At 42.4% G+C, this 19,179-nt stretch overlaps 2 protein-coding genes and 1 long non-coding RNA gene across 3 annotated transcripts; 2 read left to right on the top strand and 1 right to left on the bottom strand.

The window, feature by feature from the left end:
- Window positions 1–4,541: 4,541 nt before the first annotated feature.
- On the top strand, window positions 4,542–5,150 carry LOC126733185 (uncharacterized). Its single transcript, XM_050436430.1, has one exon. The coding sequence runs from the start codon at window positions 4,542–4,544 to the stop codon at window positions 5,148–5,150; it is 609 nt and encodes a 202-aa protein (XP_050292387.1).
- Window positions 5,151–8,835: 3,685 nt separating this feature from the next.
- Window positions 8,836–9,534, bottom strand: LOC126733103 (uncharacterized). The gene has a single exon (XM_050436316.1). It carries the CDS (start codon window positions 9,532–9,534, stop codon window positions 8,836–8,838), a length of 699 nt encoding a protein of 232 aa, XP_050292273.1.
- Window positions 9,535–18,256: 8,722 nt separating this feature from the next.
- On the top strand, window positions 18,257–19,125 carry LOC126725638 (uncharacterized). The gene is made up of 2 exons (XR_007655528.1): window positions 18,257–18,349; window positions 18,541–19,125. It is a non-coding gene; the product is annotated as an uncharacterized LOC126725638 (long non-coding RNA).
- Window positions 19,126–19,179: the final 54 nt, after the last annotated feature.

Here is a 19,179-nt window from a genome sequence, read left to right as displayed (position 1 = left end):
AGAAAGGGTGCCACGGCAGACAAGCAAACAAAATACTCCTCTTTGTCTGGTGATGGGGGGTGGCACACAGATGGAACAGTGATGGTCGGCCAGTACACCTAAACCAGACAAAGGAGGTTAAGGGCTAAAACAGTAAAATCCGGTCACGGCAGGCACTATAAAAAGAAGGTCTTGCCGGGAACTGGGGAAGAGGAACGACAGGAACTTTGACTAAGAAATAGGAACTTGAAAAGAGAAACTGAGAAATTGAAAAGAAACAAGTGGGAAAGAAAGAAAGAAAGAAAATAACTAGAACGAGCCTCTATGCAAAAAACCACTCAGGTCCATTTCCCTCAGGGCAGTTAATCTCCACGGCAGGACTTTTTCCTGAGAAATTAATTGCGTTGAGAAGGAACGTTCTTTCCTCTCTGGCTTTGCTCCTGCGGACCGGACTTTAGTTGATTTTCCTAACATTTTGATTAACCCATACATATTAATACCTGTTAACTTCTATTATGTTCTTTCCCTTCCATAAAATGATTAATATTGCTGCTATATTTGTGTTCAAGGGCTGTTTCATCATTTCCCACTAAGTGGCCAGATATTTTGTTTATTTTATTATTATTATGTCTGTCTGCCACAACTTGCCTGAAACAATGCTGCCTGCCATAAGCACGTTCCTGGCAGACCTAGCCTAGTTTGCGCACAAGCCGGACCAACTTGAGTTGCAGCTGGACCGGTCTCAACTCCCTTATCCAGAAAACTTGGGCTTAGTGCCGCAGGAAGTAACCCAACACCACTAGCATAGCCTACCACCTTACAATTGGCGACTTCACTGGGGAGTTGGGAAACAAATAGGGGTGAAAAAAAAAAAAAACAGAACCCCTCGTAAACAATGCCACCAAAGTCCAGAACAACACGAAATATAAGTGTCGTGCCCTCGCAAGCAGAGTCCAGGCCAACGACGCCTCACCAACAGTAACTTAACCAAACGGAAGGTGCCAACAGAATAGGGGCTGATCCTCAACCGCAGCCAAGAATTCCCACAGACAACGTCAATACTTTTATTGAAATATTGCAATCATTACAGCACTTGCAGCAACAAATGATGGAAGAAATCTGTCAACTAAAAGCAGATAAGACGAAGGAGAAAGGAAGCCAGCATGACCCAGAACATGCAGCAGACAGGGAAGAAACGCTAGTAGGAGGTGTCCCACAGAATGCAGAACAGCGCTTCATCACTATGGCTGAAGTAGCGGCTCTCCTGGAACAAGAGAGAGTCAGAACACCCAAGAAGAGGTTTTACGCATGAAGGCCTCCTTACCCACTAAAAGTACTCAGCAAACCATACCCCGAGAGGTATGAGCCGAGGGCCTTTGCACAATACGATGGCAGGAAGGGAAGTACAGTTGAGCACGTGAGCAAGTTTATTGGTACCCTTGGCCTTTACGCCGCAGACGAAGACTTATGTCTGCGAGAATTTTCAAAGTCACTGCGTGACCGGGCATACACCTGGTACATCGGCTTAAAACCAGGATCGATCCCAACTTGGAATGACATGGTGGATGTATTTTGCACTAAGTACTTCCACGGAGAGGAAACAGTAACGCTCACAACCCTACAAACGACCAAGCAAAGGAATGGCGAAAATTTGATGGAATACATCAAAAGATTCAGGGACATAGCACTTGACTGCTATGACCATTGTGAAGAAAGGACCTTAATAGAAATGTGCGTGACTAAAATGATTCAGGAATTCAGAGCTGTCTTGGAAAATCTAGAAATTTCCCAGTTTGCACAGCTGTTGCAGAAAGCCAAGAAGACGGCCCAGTCCATAAAACCAAGTTCAGACAAAAGAAACACCCCACAGGCTATGGCAATGTCCACTGGAGAGCTGAGAAGGAAAACTGAAGGGATGGAATATGATACGCCCCCACCCATACCATGTACTCTTAAGAAGCTGGATGTGCTGCTAGACAAATAGATAGCGAACGGAATCTTTAAACCCAACCAGTTCCAGAGAACCCACGAAGGAAGAAAGAAGAGATCCTCGCTTCTGCTGCCTGCACAACTATGTACAACATCCCACCGCAGAATGCTGGGCGCTCCGCAGATTGGTGCACCGCAGGATTAAAGAAGGCACATTGGAGTTAACCCAGCAGGAAGTCCAAAGAAACCCACTCCCGAACCACAAGGGAAAGGGTATAGCAGCAGTGGTAATATGCGCAGACCCGGGGGAAGACGAGGAGGAGAACTTGGCCCTGCCTGCCGCAGCGATTACCACTCTATAGCAGAGTGCCAAATTCAAAAATTTGTTTGACCAGTTGGGACTCACAACAAAGGAAAGGAAGATAGCCACAAAGGCTTTGGTAAGTATCGCCTCCGGGGTAGGGGTAGAGTGCTTATCGGCAGAAATGCCAGAAGACAGAGCCCTCTTACAAGAATCAACCGAGATCACATTTAGCAATGAGGATCTGGAGGTGGGACATCCAGATCACAGGAGGCCTCTCTATTTGGCAGCATCCATAAACCAAATCCCCATCAAGAAGGCCTTGGTAGATACAGGTGCTTCCGTACACCTCATTCCGCTGAGCACCTTGCAAGCAGTAGGAATTTCAGAAAGAAAGATCCAAGGATGCCCGATGGAAGTAACAGGGTTCGACGGAAGAAGCGAGTACACCACAGGCCACATTCAATTGTGGTTGAAAGTAGATCCTATAGCTTCTTTAGCTCGTTTCCATGTGGTCTGAATGGAAGTATCCTATTATGTGCTTTTGGGAAGGCCCTGGCTGCACAAACACTAATTGGTCCCATCCACCTATCATCAGTGTGTGAAAGGAAGATTAAATGACAGGATGATACGTATAGCTGCAAACCCCTCGCCATTTGAGTAAGCAAAAGCTCACTTAGTTTAAACCATGTTTTATGAACAATGGGCTCTATCCGGGGAAGATGTCCAAGGTGACCCAAAACCCGATCTAAGGGAGCTACTGGCGCGAAAGAAGAAAAGAAAAGAAGCGCCTGCTGCAGAGTCAGATAACACACCCCAATGCATCAGGGTCCGAGGCCTTGATGGCAGGATTGTGTATAAGTTATGAAGGCGCGTGGGGCCCACGAGTGAGATGCAAGCGAGCCCCACCCAAGAATGGCAACACGAGAGTTTGGCGTGTTATGTCGCTCAAGAAAGTTTGGGAAAGGAAAAAGAAAAGGATGGGGAATTTATGGCAGAAAAAGACGCACAGGTTGTGGCAAAAGAAGAATTAGAAGAAGTTGACCTAGGGTCTGATTCACAAGAACCGAGGCCTACCTCAATTAGTGCAAGTCTGATAGAAAAAGAGAAGTCAGAACTGATACTGCTGTTGAAAGAGTTCAAAGACGTTTTCACTTGGGACTACAGTGAAATGCCAGGATTAGACCCTGGGCTAGTTGCGCATACGTTAAATGTAGACCCAGAGGCCAAGCCGGTGGTCCAGCCTGCCAAGATATTTCACACAGAAATAGAAGGGCAGATAGTCAAAGAAGTGCAGAAATTGCTAGCCGCAGGATTCATCAAGCCTATTCAACATCCTTGCTGGCTATCCAACATAGTACCAGTAAAGAAGAAGAACGGCCAGATAAGATGCTGTGTAGATTTCAGAAATCTCAACAAAGTCTGTCCAAAGGACGAGTTCCCATTGCCAAACATGGATTTACTAATAGATTCTATGGCAGGAAGCGCCATGTTTTCGTTCATGGATGGTTTCAGCGGATACAATCAGATCAAGATGGCACCAAAGGATGCAGAGAAAATTGCTTTCAGAACGCCTATGGGCAATTTCTACTACACTGTGATGCCCTTCGGGTTAAAAAATGCAGGTGCGACTTATCAACGAGTAATGACGGCCATATTTCACGATATGATGCATCAGGAACTGGAGGACTATATGGATGATATAGTGGTTAAATCAAATAGGAGAGAAGAAAACTTCTACGTGTTGAAAAAGGTATTCGAAAGATGCAGAGCTTTTAAGCTAAGAATGAACCCCCTCAAGTGTGCATTTGGGGTGTCCTCTGGGAAATTCTTGGGTTTCCTGGTTCACAGCAGAGGGATAGATGTGGACCCAACCAAAGCCACGGTCATAGCGACTATGAGACCTCCGATCACAGTAAAAGAGTTAAAAAATTTCTTAGGGAAAGTCTCATATATCCGGAGATTCATTCCTGGGTTGGCATCAATCACTTCTGCTTTCACCAAGTTGCTCAAGAAGGGGCAAAGTTTTGAATGGGGAGAAGCGTAGCAGACGGCCTTTAAGAGGCTACAACAGATAATGATGAACCTCCCCATAGTGCAGGCCCCTATCCACAAAAAACCACTGCTACTTTACTTGGCCACCAACTCGTATGCCATTGGTACACTAATCGTCTAGGAGGATGGAGGTGGCGTCGAGCAACCAGTGTACTACATCAACCGCGCCTTAAAAGATGCAGAAACTCGTTATCCAAGGGCGGAGAGAGCATGCCTAGCCATTGTATATGCTTCGTAGAGGTTGCGTCATTATTTCTTGGCCTACAAAGTATGGCTGATGACTAAGTCCCATGCCGTTAAAGCTTTGTTACAGCAACCGATCCTCTCTAGCAGAATATCTCAGTGGTTGTTACAATTGTCACAATACGACTTGAGAATGGGGACACCTAGGGTGGTGAAAAGTCAGGCTATAACGGATCTATTGGCACAGTTTCCGGGAGAGGAAGAATTCCCGCTGGATGATGAAGTTCCAGGGGAAGTAGTCGTGGCAGAAAAGGTCAGAGAACAATGGGTAATGAAGTTTGATGGGTCTTCTACTACCCAATCTGGAGGGGTGGGAGTAGTCTTGTATCAGGAAGAAGACAAGGCAGTGGCGCTATCGTTCAAGCTGGAATTCCCCTGTTCAAACAACATGGCGGAATACGAAGCCTACCTAACCGGGCTAGCCACGGCTCTCGAAATGGGAGTCAAACATTTAAGAGTATTGGGAGATTCGAATCTGGTCGTCTGCCAGGCCAAGGGAAGCTTTTCCTTAAAAGAGCCCAACCTAGCCCCATACAGAGCAATGGCCCAAAGGATGGAAGAAAAATTCTCAACCTTCGAAATAGAGCATGCTCCAAGAAACGAAAACCGGTTTGCAGACGCATTAGCCGCACTGGGGTTGTAAATAATTTTCAAAGGGGATAGCACCAGGATAGAAGTCAGTAAAAGGGAAGAACCCATCATTGAGGTGTTGAAGGAAAAGTTCTAGGAGGAACAGGGCGAAGGGGATTGGCGAATCCCCATAAAGGAAGTCTTGATAAAGGGAGAAGATGCCGCAGAATTAAAGATACTAAAAGACTACGCCTTGGTAAGAGAGTTGTACCATAGGATGCCAGGTGGGATCTTGTCCAAATGCGTGGGGCAAGAGGAAGCCGAGAAAAAATTGAAAGAAGTACACGACAAGACTTGCGGGTCTTGCGAGGAAGTCAGCCTTTACCGCAGACTTCAAAGGGCAAGCTTCTATTGGCCAAGTATGGGTAAAAATGCAGATCAAGTCCAAACCCAGTGTGGGACTTGCCAGCTTGCGGCAAACAAGGAGGAAAGTTACGAGGTTGGCAACACGTCACTTCTTGCATAACATAGTCCTTTTCAAAAAAGGATATGATGGGGACCCTTTGAGGTGCTTAAGCCCTGAAGAAGCAAAAGAAATGATAAAAGAAGTACATTCAGGGGAATGTGGTGAACACCAGGGGAAAAAAAAAAGCTTTACAGATGCCTACTGCAGATGGACTACTACTGGCCTACCATGAAAAGAGATGCGGCAAAATTTGTAAAAAAGTGCCACAGCTGTCGAGTACAAGCCAACTTGATTCATACCCATCCGTAGAATTTACATAGCATGGTCACCCCATGGCCCTTCCACACTTGGGGGCTAGATTTAGTAGGACCAGTTAACCCACCATCACATGGATACATATGGATATTATGTGGCTACAGAATATTTTACTAAGTGGGTAGAGGCAGTACCACTCCGTAAGGCCACAGGAGGAGCAGTGGCAAATTTCATCAAAGAAGATATAATTGTAAGGTTTGGGGTGCCCCACAGGATCATCAGTGACAATGGCACACCATTTGTCAACAGTGATATAAGGAAGATGCTAGAGTTCTACCAAGTCAATCACCACCAGTCAAGCACCACCAGTCATCGCCTTATTACCCTCAAGGGAATGGACAAGCAAAGGCAACAAACAAAACTCTCATAAAGATTATCAGTAAAATGAGCCAAGAGTATACGGGAGAATGGGCGACGCACCTGCCAGACGCTCTTTGGGCTTATAGAAAATCACCAAAGTCAGCCACAGGCTTTTCACCTTTTTCCTTAGTCTACGGAACTGAGGTAGTAAGCCCGGCAGAAATAATGACACCGTCCCTGAGAGTCATGCAGATGCGAGAAAAAGAAAATGAGGGAGAAGTCTTTGCGGCAGAAAGGTACGAAGATCTAGAAGGACTTGATGAAAAAAGAGAAAAGGCCCAAGAATGCAGTCGCAGATACAGACAAAAGATGACTGAAGCCTATGGCAGGATGACCAAGGAAAGAATGTTTGCAGAAGGACAACTTGTGCTAATGGTGGCAGACTATGTCAGGCGAGGCCTGGCAGGACCATCTAAGTTTGTACCAAAGTGGGAAGGACCCCTTGTGATAAGGGAAGCACATTAAAGTGGATATTACCGTCTAACTCAAATGGATGGCAGAGACTTAATGGATTCCATCAATGGGAAGTGGTTGAAACGTTATTACGCCTAGGGAAAAGAGTTATGTGGTTGCCCCTTTTCTTTTGTCTTGCTAAAAGCTTTTATGTTTCCTTTACTTTTTTCTTTCCTTCAAGTGATTATGTCACAGGGAAAAAAAAATTTGTAACATGCTTTCATGAATATGTAATGAAAAAGTACGAAGTATTAGCACCATGTCATAATGATAGTAAAAGTAGTAGCAAAGTGTAACATCATGATTACAAACCCAAACTGTGGCAAACACACGCCAAATAAATGCTATAGGAAACATATAAGTGTTCTGGACGACATAATAAAAGAAGGAAAGCAAAAAAGGGGAAAGGAACTGCATCATCATCAATGGAGTCCGAAAATGAGAGTCTGGTCTCCAAAATGACTGGGCCCACCAATGCCAGAAAGAAGGCGCTCGCGATGACCCTCCAAGTCTGCCACCTCCTTCTTCAGAATCTCGATCCGGGCATCTATAGCATCAACAGCTGGCTGAACTCTCCTCATAAAAAGGGCTCGAGCAACCTCACAGAGGTGATCTAGAATAAACCCCACAACAAAGCCCACGCTGATAAGCTCCTGAATCACGGCTGGCCTAAAAAGGCCTAGCAGGATTAAATCATTACAACAAGAATAACAGAACAATATGGCAGGAAATGAGGGAAACCAAGAAGTGGGCCAAAGAAATATAAGGCCCATCATCAAACAAAGCCCAGCTCCTGAAAGGAGCGGGAAATCAAAAAGCAGCCCACATAAAAGGTCAAAGAAAACGGATAGTAGGTCATGTAGGCAAGCCTCCAGACCACGGCAGACGAATGGGCAGCAGGCAGATTTTGGACACATGTGGAAGGAAGGCACGCGCAAGGCTCAGACACTACCAACCTGTACCCAGCCAATACAGAGCATGGTGAGGTCGGGGGTCAGAGATTCAAAGGGCATGGTTTGGTGGTGGGGAGAGGAGAAAAATCTATTTTTGAGGTTCCGACTCAAGCTCTTTCGGGGAGGTGTCCTGTTGGGATGACTTACTACCCTAAAGAGACAAGCTGAGTTGGAACCACTAGGTGCATGCCGTGAGGGATAGGGAGCGAGAAAGAACCCAGACCGTAGCAGGAAAGGGTGTCACGACAGACAAGCAAACAAAATACTCCTCTTTGTCTGGTGATGGGGGGTGGCACACAGACGGAACAATGATGGTCGGCCAATACACCCAGACCAGACAAAGGAGGTTAAGGGCTAAAACAGTAAAATCCGATCACGGCATGCAATATAAAAAGAGGGTCTTGCCGTGAACAGGGGAAGAGGAACAACGGGAACTTTGACTAAGAAATAGGAACTTGAAAAGAGAAACTGAGAAATAGAGAAAGAAACGAGTGGGAAAGAAAGAAAGAAAACAACCAAAAAGAAAGACAAAGTGAGAATTAGAACGGCAAGCATGCATCGGTAGATTGATTCCCTCTCTCCCTCATGAAATCCTACTCTCTGTGAAAACCTCAAGGAGCCTCTGTGCAAAAAACCACTCAGGTCCATTTCCCTCAGGGCAGTAAATCTCCACGGCAAAACTTTTTCCTAAGAGATTAATTGCGTTGAGAAGGAACGTTCTTTCCTCTCTGGCTTTGCTCCTGCGAACTGGACTTTAGTTGATTTTCCTAACATTCTGATTAACCCATACATATTAATACCTGTTAACTTCTATTTTGTTCTTTCCCTTCCGTAAAATGAGTAATATTGCTGCTATAATTGTGTACAAGGGCTGTTTGGTCATTTCCCACTGAGTGGCTATATATTTTGTTTATTTTATTATTATTATTTCTGTCTGTCACTACTTGCCTGAAACAGTTCTGCCTGCCGTAAGCACGTTCCTGGCAGACCTGGCCTAGTTTGCGCACAAGTCGGACCAACTTGAGTTGCAACTGGACCGACCCCAACTCCCTTATCCAGAAAACTTGTGCTTAGTGCCATAGGAAGTAGCCCAACACCACTAGCACAGCCCACCACCTTACAGCAACCAACAACCTTCTCTAGTTTTTTTTTTTTTTTTTTTTTTTTTTTTTTGAGGAACCCCCCAACTCGGGGAGAGAAAAATTAATAAACTAAGGCAAATCTCTTACAACAAAATAGGAAATATTTGGAGGAACTTCCTCCATCAAAACCCTTAAAGGAAAAGAAAATTTTGCATCCCTAGCTAAAGCATGGGCAACATTGTTGCCTTGCCGCCTGACATGGATGACATTAGAGGACTGAAAGTGCCTCCTTATAGACATGAAGTCTTTTACCAAATGGCCAACCAGTGCATTTGAAACCATACCCGACTGTAAGCACTTTACCACTAGTTCAGCGTCGCCTTCAAAACACACCTGGCTGAAACCGAGGTCCCTGGCAAACATGGCAGCTTTCCTAGCCGCCAACATCTCAAGAACTTCCACTGTAACTGGCATCCGCACCTTCTTCGATAGCGCCGCCAGCACCTGCCCTTCATTGTTGCGAATGACCACTCCAATACCAGCTTCCTGATCCTCATTAAACACCGCCCCGTCGAAGTTAACTTTGACTGAACATCCCGACGGAGGCTGCCACACCACCGGGCTGGTTCTGTTTCCTCTCGCCATGCTCTGTTTTCCTTGCTGAAATTCATCCAACAGAGCTGAAGCAGAGTAGGCGACTCTAGAGCATGGCTGAGGATTATCGTTCGCTCTCAACTTGTTTCTCCGCATCCAAATCAGCCACGCCGTCATCGCAAACAACTCCAGACTTAAACCTTCTGCCTTGGTAACACTCACAAGGTCGCTCATGACTTTAAGACTCTGGCCCTTTCTCCTCACCTCCCCAAAAGCTAGCGCCCACACCTCACGATCTCACAGTCCCATAGAGCGTGAAACTCATCTTCAGTCATGCATCCACATTGGTCACACGTCGAGTTATCCACCACCCTTCTTTTTTGGAGATTAACCTTCGTTGGGAGAGCTCTTGAGCAAGCTCGCCATAGAAATACCTTCACCTTATTTGGCACTTTCAACCGCCAAATATCCCTCCAGAAACGTTTAAACATCTCTGAATCTGAGTTGGAAGGCAGGGAGTTCATCTCAGTCTCGCACAACAACTGATAGCCGGATTTTACGAAGTAGGATCCTGACCGGCACCTCGGCCAAGAGAGGCAGTCCTCTTGATCCGTGACACACAAGGGAATACTCTTGATTCTTTGGGCTTCAAAAGGCAGGAAGATGTCATCTACTAGTTGCTCATTCCAGCCCCCTCCACCCGGCTCCAACAGATTTGCAACTGTCCAATTTGAAACCCCTTCAATTCTTGGAGAAACTACACAAGCCGAGGCCCCCCCTGGCAGCCACCTGTCATTGTATATATTTATCTTAGAGCCATTCCCTACTCTCCAAAGTAAACCCGACTGAACCAACTTTAAGGCCTTTACTATGCTCTTCCATGCAAACGATCCCGATGCTACCTTAGCATCAAAGACTGACCCACTGTAACTACCCGGTAAAAGAGAGATGATTTGTCCACTAGTAGTCTCCACACTTGCTTAGCAAGCATAGCCCCATTAAATTTCTCCAAGTCTTTAAAACCCATACCCCCCAACGCCTTAGGCTTACACATAGTTTCCCAATTCTTCCAATGAATCTTACGTTGATCACCCCGTTGGCCCCACCAAAATTTCCTTATCATCATTTCTATGTCATGTAGTAGTCCAGATGGGAGCTTGAAGCAACCCATCGCAAAGGTAGGTATAGCTTGGACTACTGCCTTTAGGAGCACCTCCCTTCTCGCTTGTGAGAGAAGCTTTTCCTTCCAACCTTGAAGCTTATTCCAAACTCTCTCCTTAATGAAATTTAGGCTCGCCTTTTTATTCCTTCCCACCACCGCCAGAAGACCAATGTACTTCTCATACTCCCGCACTTCACTTACCCCCAACTCATTAATTATCTCAATCTTCCTCTCAGCCGGAGTAGCCTTGCTAAAGAACACAGAAGTTTTTTCTCTGTTTAGCTTTTGGCCAGAAGCTTTCTCATACAACACCAAAATACTTTGGATAACATCCAAATCCCTCTTAGTAACTCGACAAAAGAGGAGGGTGTCATCCGCAAAGAACAAATGGGAAATTTTTGGGCCATTTTTGCAAAGAGAGAAACCCCTAATAGCTTCAGACCTGGCTGCCTGTTGCAGTTGACAATTTAGGGCTTCAGAACAAATTAAGAATAGATATGGAGAGAGGGGATCCCCTTGCCTAATACCCCTCGATGGCCAGATGTCACCCTTAGAAACTCCATTCACAAGGATTGAATAAGAAGCTGAATTTATACAACTCAATATCAAGGCCACCCATCGCGCATCAAAACCCATCTTCAACATAGTGACCTCCAAGAAACTCCACTCCACCCTATCATAAGCCTTACTCATATCAAGCTTCAATGCCATAAAACCCCCTTTTTTTGATTTTTGGTTCTTCATATGGTGCAAAGTCTCGAAAGCTACAAGGATGTTATCGGAAATTGCTTTGCCCGATTGGAAAGCACTTTGAGATTCTGAAATAATCAAGGGTAGTACCCCTTTAAGCCTGTTTGCGATCACCTTTAATACAAGCTTATAAATTATATTACATAAAGAAATAGGGCGATATTCAGAGACTTTTGTGGGACTTTTTACCTTAGGAATGAGAGTGATGAATGTCTGGTTTATGGATGGAGGGATGACACCTGAAGCAAGACAACTCAACACCGCTTCAGTCACATCTGCGCCCACTGACGGCCAATAGTGTTGGAAGAAAGGAAGACCATCCGGACCCGGGGCCTTCAAAGGTTCCATTTGATTCAAAGACATGACCACCTCTTCCTTAGTATACTCCCCATTTAGCACTTCATTCATCTCCTCCGTTACAGAGCAAAGCACACCCGCCACAACTTCCTCCATCCTAGACGAATTTGAAGAGTTAAAAAGGAGTTGGTAGTAATTGACCAGAATCTGAGAAATCCCATCCTCATCCGTGCACACCTCCCCACTCGGATCTTCAAGAGTGTCAATACAATTCCTTCTAAACCGATGAGACGCTCTACTATGGAAAAACTTTGTATTGTTATCACCCTCTTGCAACCATAGAGCTCGAGATCGTTGTTTCCACATCTGCTCTTCCTTACCCAAAAGCTTTGAAATCTCTAACTTCAACCTTTGAACCTGAGAGAAACTTCCACCCCTAATAGCCTCTTCCTCGGCCACTCTCAAGAGCTCTTTTTTCTCCCTAAGGCTTCGGGTCACATTACCAAAAGCTACTTTGCTCCACCATTTCAAACTTTTTCGACACCTCTCCACTTTTCCTTCCACTCTACTCATCGGATTGCCATGATAATCATGGGACCATGCATCCTCAATGACTTCTCTACACCCCTCATACCTCATCCACATTTGCTCAAACCGCCAAGGTTTGTTAACTTTCTTAGGTATACCTAGTAAGTGAATCATTATTGGCTTGTGATCCGATGTACCACACTCCAAATGAACCACTTTCGTAGCCGAAAACATAGAGAGCCAATCCGCCGTTCCAACCACTCTATCAAGTCTCTCCCACACTGTATGTCCCTCCCCATGCCCATTGCACCAAGTGAATTTGTTCCCACTGTATACCAAATCTTGAAAACCACATTCATCCAACACGTCCCTAAACTCCTCCATTTGCCTACACGGTCTATGTCTCCCCCCCAATTTTTCATGGGCTCGGATAATTTCATTGAAGTCCCCCGCACATATCCAAGGTAATGTAAATTTTGCTTTTGGCCTTCTCAAAGTGGCCCATGAAATATAATGATTACTTGTTTCGGATTCCCCATAGAAACCGTTGAATCTCCACTCCCCCTCCTTTCCTTTATTAATGATCGCATCAATATGATTTGGCGAGTAAGTATCAACCGAGAAATCCACTTCTTTCTTCCAAAAATCACCACCCCTCCCCCTCTCCCTTCCCTTGAAAACTCAATCATACCATCGAATTTCAACTTGTCACGTAAATAAATTAGCCTAGCTTTTTTCAACCATGTTTCGGCTACAAACACGATTGAGGGAGAATGAACCCGAATTAAATCACCAAGCTCCTGCTCTGTCTGAGGGCTCCCAAGTCCTCGACAGTTCCAGCATAAAATATTCATTGCTGTTGGCGGGGCTGCTCCGCAGCCTCCACCATTAAAATATTTTGATCCTGACCAAAGCAAGAAACCAATCTCTTCTTGTTAGGTAACTCACTGTAGTCTCCCTCAGATGCTAACCTTTTAGTGTTTTTTTTTACTACCCTAGGAGTAGCATTCTCTACTTGCCGTGCATGGGCTTTTTTCCTCACCCTTTTAACTTTTTCCACCCCAACACTACTTTTCCTAGGGCTCATAATATTAGAAATATCACATAAAACAGATTGGGTAATAGGAACACTTACCAAGACCCCCTCCTTCTCACGTGTTTGAGTAGTCACCATCTCAACCCCTAGTTTTGCTTTTGCTTTTGTGCTTTCCCCTGCCGTATATAAAACTTCAGCCCCCCCTAGTTGTACTTTCAACCTTATTCCCATCATGATTTCCTCCATTGGAAGCCCCTAAAACCACACCACCCCCCCTGTCAAACCGTGTCAGGTCCTTATCAATCTCAGCTAGTCTTTCCTCAAAACTTTCCCTTGAATCATGGCTTTCCAATACCGTCCCATCATGGATCATAGCTTCCCCTTCTGACACTACTGAAACCTCGTTAGAAGCATACTGAAAATGTGCTGCAACCTCAGTTTGTTCCTGCACCACCGTGGGAAGATAGTCATCCACCAGAAGCACCGACGGTACCGCCACGTTCTCTACCTCAGCCACCTTTTTCTTCTGAGCTTTTTTTGCAGCGTAGAAACCCGGAACTTTGAGGACTGAGCTTCTGCCCTTCACATACGGTGTAGCCCGAATCCATGCACCATAAGCTTGGTTCTCCTTAGTAAGCTTACCTTCACTCTCAATCCACAAATCACAGTCACTGTCTACGTGATTCAAACAACCACACCAGTAGCAGATGTTGGGAAGTCTTTCATACTTGAAAGACACCCAACTTTGTTCACCTTTGGACAGAGATATTAGTCGTCCCCTGCACAGAGGCTTGCTAATGTCAATAACTACCTTCATGCGTAGAAAACTCCCCCCATCCGTCTCACCCTCATCACTACTTTGACAAACAGCCCCTACCACTTCACAGAGTTTCACCGCCACAGTTTTATTCATAAACTTAAACGGAACATCATGTATTTGGACCCAAATCAGAATCCTCTTAAATTCTAGGTCCCGGAGTGAAACTCCCCTTTCATACCACTGCAGCCCCACCAGATGCTTATCAAAACTCCAAGGGGCATTGCTCATTATCCTCTCCACCTCCTCCTTTTTTTCAAAAGTAAATAGTAAGACATGGTCACTGATCTTCCTAACCTCAAAACCCTTAACCGATCTCCACAGAGGGCTGAAGGTTTTTGTCACAGGCTCCACATTGAGTGCCCGTTTTGTTAAAAATTTTGCCGCCATAGTAAAGCTCTTGGTTAAGAGCTCATCATCCAACCCCAGCTCGTCACCTTCCCTAGCATTCAAAGACAAGCTTTGCCAATGTTTTGTAAGGTTCTCCATATTTAAACACCCCCCCCCCCCCCCACAACTCTCGTGTCTCCAAAGCCCCAGAAAAAAAAAGGAAAAAGGAAAGAGAAAAAAAAAAAAACTAGAAGAATAGAGGAAGAAAAGCTAGCATTTGAACCACCTCCAAGCAAAAAAATGCTTGAGATACAAAGAATCCTACCACAGGAACGTCAGGTTCTACAGCCCAAAAGAAAGCTTTCCTGGTGCCCCAGAGAAACTTCTTTTAGAAAACAGAGAAACTTTTTGCACCACTAGGTTAGCGGTTATAGCAGTGGAGCTTGTAGTGCACAATGTGTGTGCAATAAACCCAACAACCTTCTCTATTTGGTGATTGAAATCGCGTACTAAGATCCTCGCAATTAGTTAGTCACGTACTGGGAGTTGTGCATCAAAAGGAGATATTGTCACTACAGAACAAGTCCAATTGGATATTGGAGTAAGAGTTCAACTGTAGGTTGATATAAGATACTAAGATTCCTTTACTTGCAACCGCTTGTTTTGATAATAGTGGATTCTCGGAAATGGTGACCTTAAAATTACCTAGTGGGGTTTTTGCCGTGTAGATTTTCCCTATTCGTAAACAAATCACTGTATTAATTTAATTTCTGCTACACTTAGTTTCATTGGTGATTTGTTTGTGCTACCACACGATTTGCATGTTAATTTAATTAATTAATAAACTTGACTAATTAATCAATTAATTAATCACAAGGGGTCAATACGTTTTTTGGCCTATCAATGACAAAGCATGCTTAGATGTATGATTAGGGTTGGTGATGCGATGAATGCTTTGATACCATGCTAGATGAATGTTAGGACCTTTGATATGTGATGCTATGATTAGATGAATGGTAGGTCTTTGTTTGTAAGCATGATAGATGTGTGGTTAGGGATGTTTGATTTCATGTTGAATGTTAGGCAAGTGCTAGTGTGTGTGTGTGAGTTAGAATAACGATATTAATTATGCCTTTAATAGGGTTAAGACATAAAACACAATGATGGGAAGCCAACCTTAGGGTTGGGCGGTTTTGGGTACCTAACTCCTTCCCAAAACCGTACCTTAACTCCAAACCCATATATCTGGTAATAAGATCAGAAAGTCCTTCCTCAAAAGGACGCTATATATTCCTAGGCCATTGCAAAAACTAGGTGGCGACTCCCCCCTTGCATCCATAGCTCCCTTGGCAATTTTCACCTCAAAGCTATCTTCAGTAAACAATGATAGTTTTAACAACATCCAAATAGAAATATCCAAAAAAATTGTGAGTGTTACCAGTGTCTATCAAAATAACCATTTCTTGATGATTAATCTTTCCTAGGACTCTCATTGTACTTGGAAATGGACTGCCCAACAAAACATAAAGGGTTATAGTAGCAGTTTGGTCAAGCAATTCTAGTTGTAACTCTAACTAAGCAATGTTTTCAACTGACATCTCTTCAAGATTTGCATCTATCTCAGTCTCTAGCACTTGCAATTGCAACCCTTCCATGAAAACGACTTTTGGTAACTTAGGGTATGTTTGGTAACTATTTTTTTTTCCCTTATTTTCTGTTTTCAAAAACAATTTTCTATTTTTAAGACTAGAAAACTTTTTTGGCAACCCAAAATGGACAAAAAACAAAAATTGTTTTCAAAACTCAATTTGTGAAAGAAACTGGAAACATGCAAAAGACTATTTTCAGTTTCTAATTTTCAAAAGTCAATGAAACATGCATTTAATTTAATGAATCTGTCTCATTTAATAGGTTAGCATTAGAGTTCAAATCCTAGTAACAAAATATTTTAGTATTTTTTATTTTTTTCTTCAAAAAACTATTTTTTTAATTTCAACTAACCAAACATGTTTTTTATTTCAAAAATACAAGAAAATTGGTTTTTCTTTATATTCTCAAAAACAAGTTTTTGAAAACAAAAAATAAAAATGGTTACCAAATATTACCTTACATTTGTGCCCAATGTGCCATTTTTCTTCATAGTAGAAACTCAAGCCTTTCTATCTTCTGTCTTCAATCTGTTCAGTAGGAATCATCTGAAATCAACAGTCCAGCAACAGTAAAACATTTGGCCCAATGTCCGTCCATCAAAGTAGTATGAATTGAAGAAGAATTTGCAAACAATTTCATATTGGGAGTTGAGCAATCTAAATGAAATTTTTACTTTGATGGAGCAATAAACAGAAGAGGAAGTCAAGTAGGAATCTTGTTGGTATCCTCTAAGGAAGTACACATAACTATTGCAATCAAACTCAACTTTCTTGCCTCTTATAATGTAACTGAGTACGAGGCTTGTATCTCTGGCCTAAAAGCTGCAATAAATCGCATAGTAAATGACATAGAAGTTGATGAATGAAGACTCTGCTTTGATAATTAAAATAGTCCAAGGGAAATGGAAATCGAAGATGAAAGGCTACAACCTTACCACGAGTACCTTGGAGAATTTTCCATAAAGTTCAAAGAGGTTGATTTTCATTACTTCCTCGAACATTGATTTTTCTTTGATCATACTATTAAGTGGTTCGTAATAAAACATAACATTTTCCAATCCATGGCATTTAGAATGGGTTAAATTAGCCTCCATTGGTGAGAAAGGATTTGAAACATAAATGTTTTTTTTTCTACTTTCTTTTTTAGGAGGGAAGGAGGGTGTAGCATACTATTCAATTAAATTAAATACCGCAAAAACTTTGTCAAAAAGACTCGTAGCATAGTTAGACATCAGGGGTCTTTCAAAGATTTTCATGAAACAAATTAAGCCTTACACTTTCAAATTGTAACAAATTAAACTCTAAAGTCAAATTATTGTAGTGTTGTTCAAACAAATTAAACCTTGCACTTTCAAAGATTTTTGCACCCTAACTTTTTATTCCGCGCCTTACTTTTTTTGGGACGAAATTGTATTTTCGTCACTAAAAGTTATTTATTTTTTATAATTGGCAATGCAATATATGTTATCTTTTGGTTTCCTCACTAAATTTCGTCATCAAAAATACATTTTGTTGTAGTGAATTACCGTTAACTATCCAAAAGAAAAAAGCATATAAGAAAGAAAGTGAATACTGGAATTGATCGATCAAGAGAGAGGGAGAGAGAATAGCAATTGACATTCTTGTTTAAACAGAATATCTAATATTGCCCTATGAATAAATATAGAACAAGTGGACTCATATATTATAATTAGGATTTTGATTTGCAAGAGCTAGTGCACTCACACATCTCTTAATGGCATGGATAGTGTTCATTTATAAGAGCTGCTAATGAGAGTCGAAGTCAAAATTGGAATAGAAAAATAGGTTTACGTGAAACCTAAAGAATGGAAACTAATTGGCAAACCCAAGGTCAGTTAGATGCTGCTGAATTTGCTAAATCGCCAACTATTTTGTATGATTTTGGATTTGGTAAACAAGGGGGAAAAAAAGATTCTTAAAATGTCCTCGAGTTGCAACAGGTTGATAAACCTAGAATTCATAAGGTTAGGAATTTGTCCATCTGCTTTAGTATATGATGAGAATCTGGGTAATGAAGAGAAATCACAAATCTTTTAGTGAGAAACTACATCTAAGTTGATTGTGCAAATACAGTTCCGGATAAGTTTTGGAAAGAACTGTAATTATCCTTATGCTTTCACATCACGAAGGCAATACAACAGGTAACTCTCCGTGTGCTTGATGGACAGTTTTGTTTTTACCTAGAGCTAATTCCACCGCTAAGGTGGAATCTTCCTATTTTTAGTGCCAATGGGAACCAAAGAATTCTTTCAACTTCATCATTCTAATTCTTTTAAAAACAATTTTAATTCAATTATATGGTCATCCCACTTAATTTTGCCTCTTTTGGTGGAGACTCCATCAATAAATTTATATTCATGACAACATGTCTATACAAAAACCCTAGCACTCCTCTATAAATTGCTTAAACTTCTTCCTCCACCGTAATAAGGTCCCAAAGCATATAACCCCCTAGTTGGGTAAGTAAATATTTTGCACTGCTTCCAAAAAAATATAGATATTTAAAATATTAAAACAATGTTTTTTCCTTTTTCTTTCTCTGGTTGATTATTCTAGTTCCCTTACTTAAGAAGAATAATAATGTTTCTTCCTTTTTCTTTTCTTTTTTTTTTAATCTTTTTAATTAAATGATTTGGGTTTTGAATGGCAGTGACAGTAAAAGTTGAAGAATGAGGTTTCTAGCACTTGCTTTAGTCTTGATGATGATGGTGAGCTCTTGTTTGGCCACAAATCGGAAAACTTTGATGGTTGAAATGCATGAGCAAGAGCAGCAGCAGCTAATCGATCAGGATATGAGCAATCCAGACGATACAAATGATCACCACTCCATTCCTAGAGAAAAGTTCGCTCCTTATGACAATGGGGATGGGGCTAAACCAAAGTCTACGGGTAATTAGCCAAGTGATGCCTGTTATGTAAGGCTTAATAATTTATAGACTAGTCCAAGCAAAAAATAAAAGAGTAAAGCTTCCGTCTAATACTCTTTGAGTATTTGGACTAGCCATCAAAGACATGCGCCCGTGTCTAAGCACTAAAGGTAAGCCAAATCTATAATGGTATAGATGGCATAAGTTTGAATTATCTATACATATTGTATTTTGTGACCTATTGCCATGTACAGCACGTACGTACGTCCTGTGGTATAAATAATCATAAACTATGTTTGGACTATTTTTAATTAGTTATTGCTTGGTTGTACTCTTGTATAATTAATGGAAAGTACTCAGTTTTGTAACTTCTTTTATTTTTTTTTACGTATATAAGCGGGATGCTTCGAATTTCTCCATAA

Source organism: Quercus robur, chromosome 1 (assembly GCF_932294415.1).
Source record: "Quercus robur chromosome 1, dhQueRobu3.1, whole genome shotgun sequence".
NCBI lineage: Eukaryota > Viridiplantae > Streptophyta > Magnoliopsida > Fagales > Fagaceae > Quercus > Quercus robur.
This window is presented reverse-complemented; position numbering and strand designations above follow the sequence as displayed.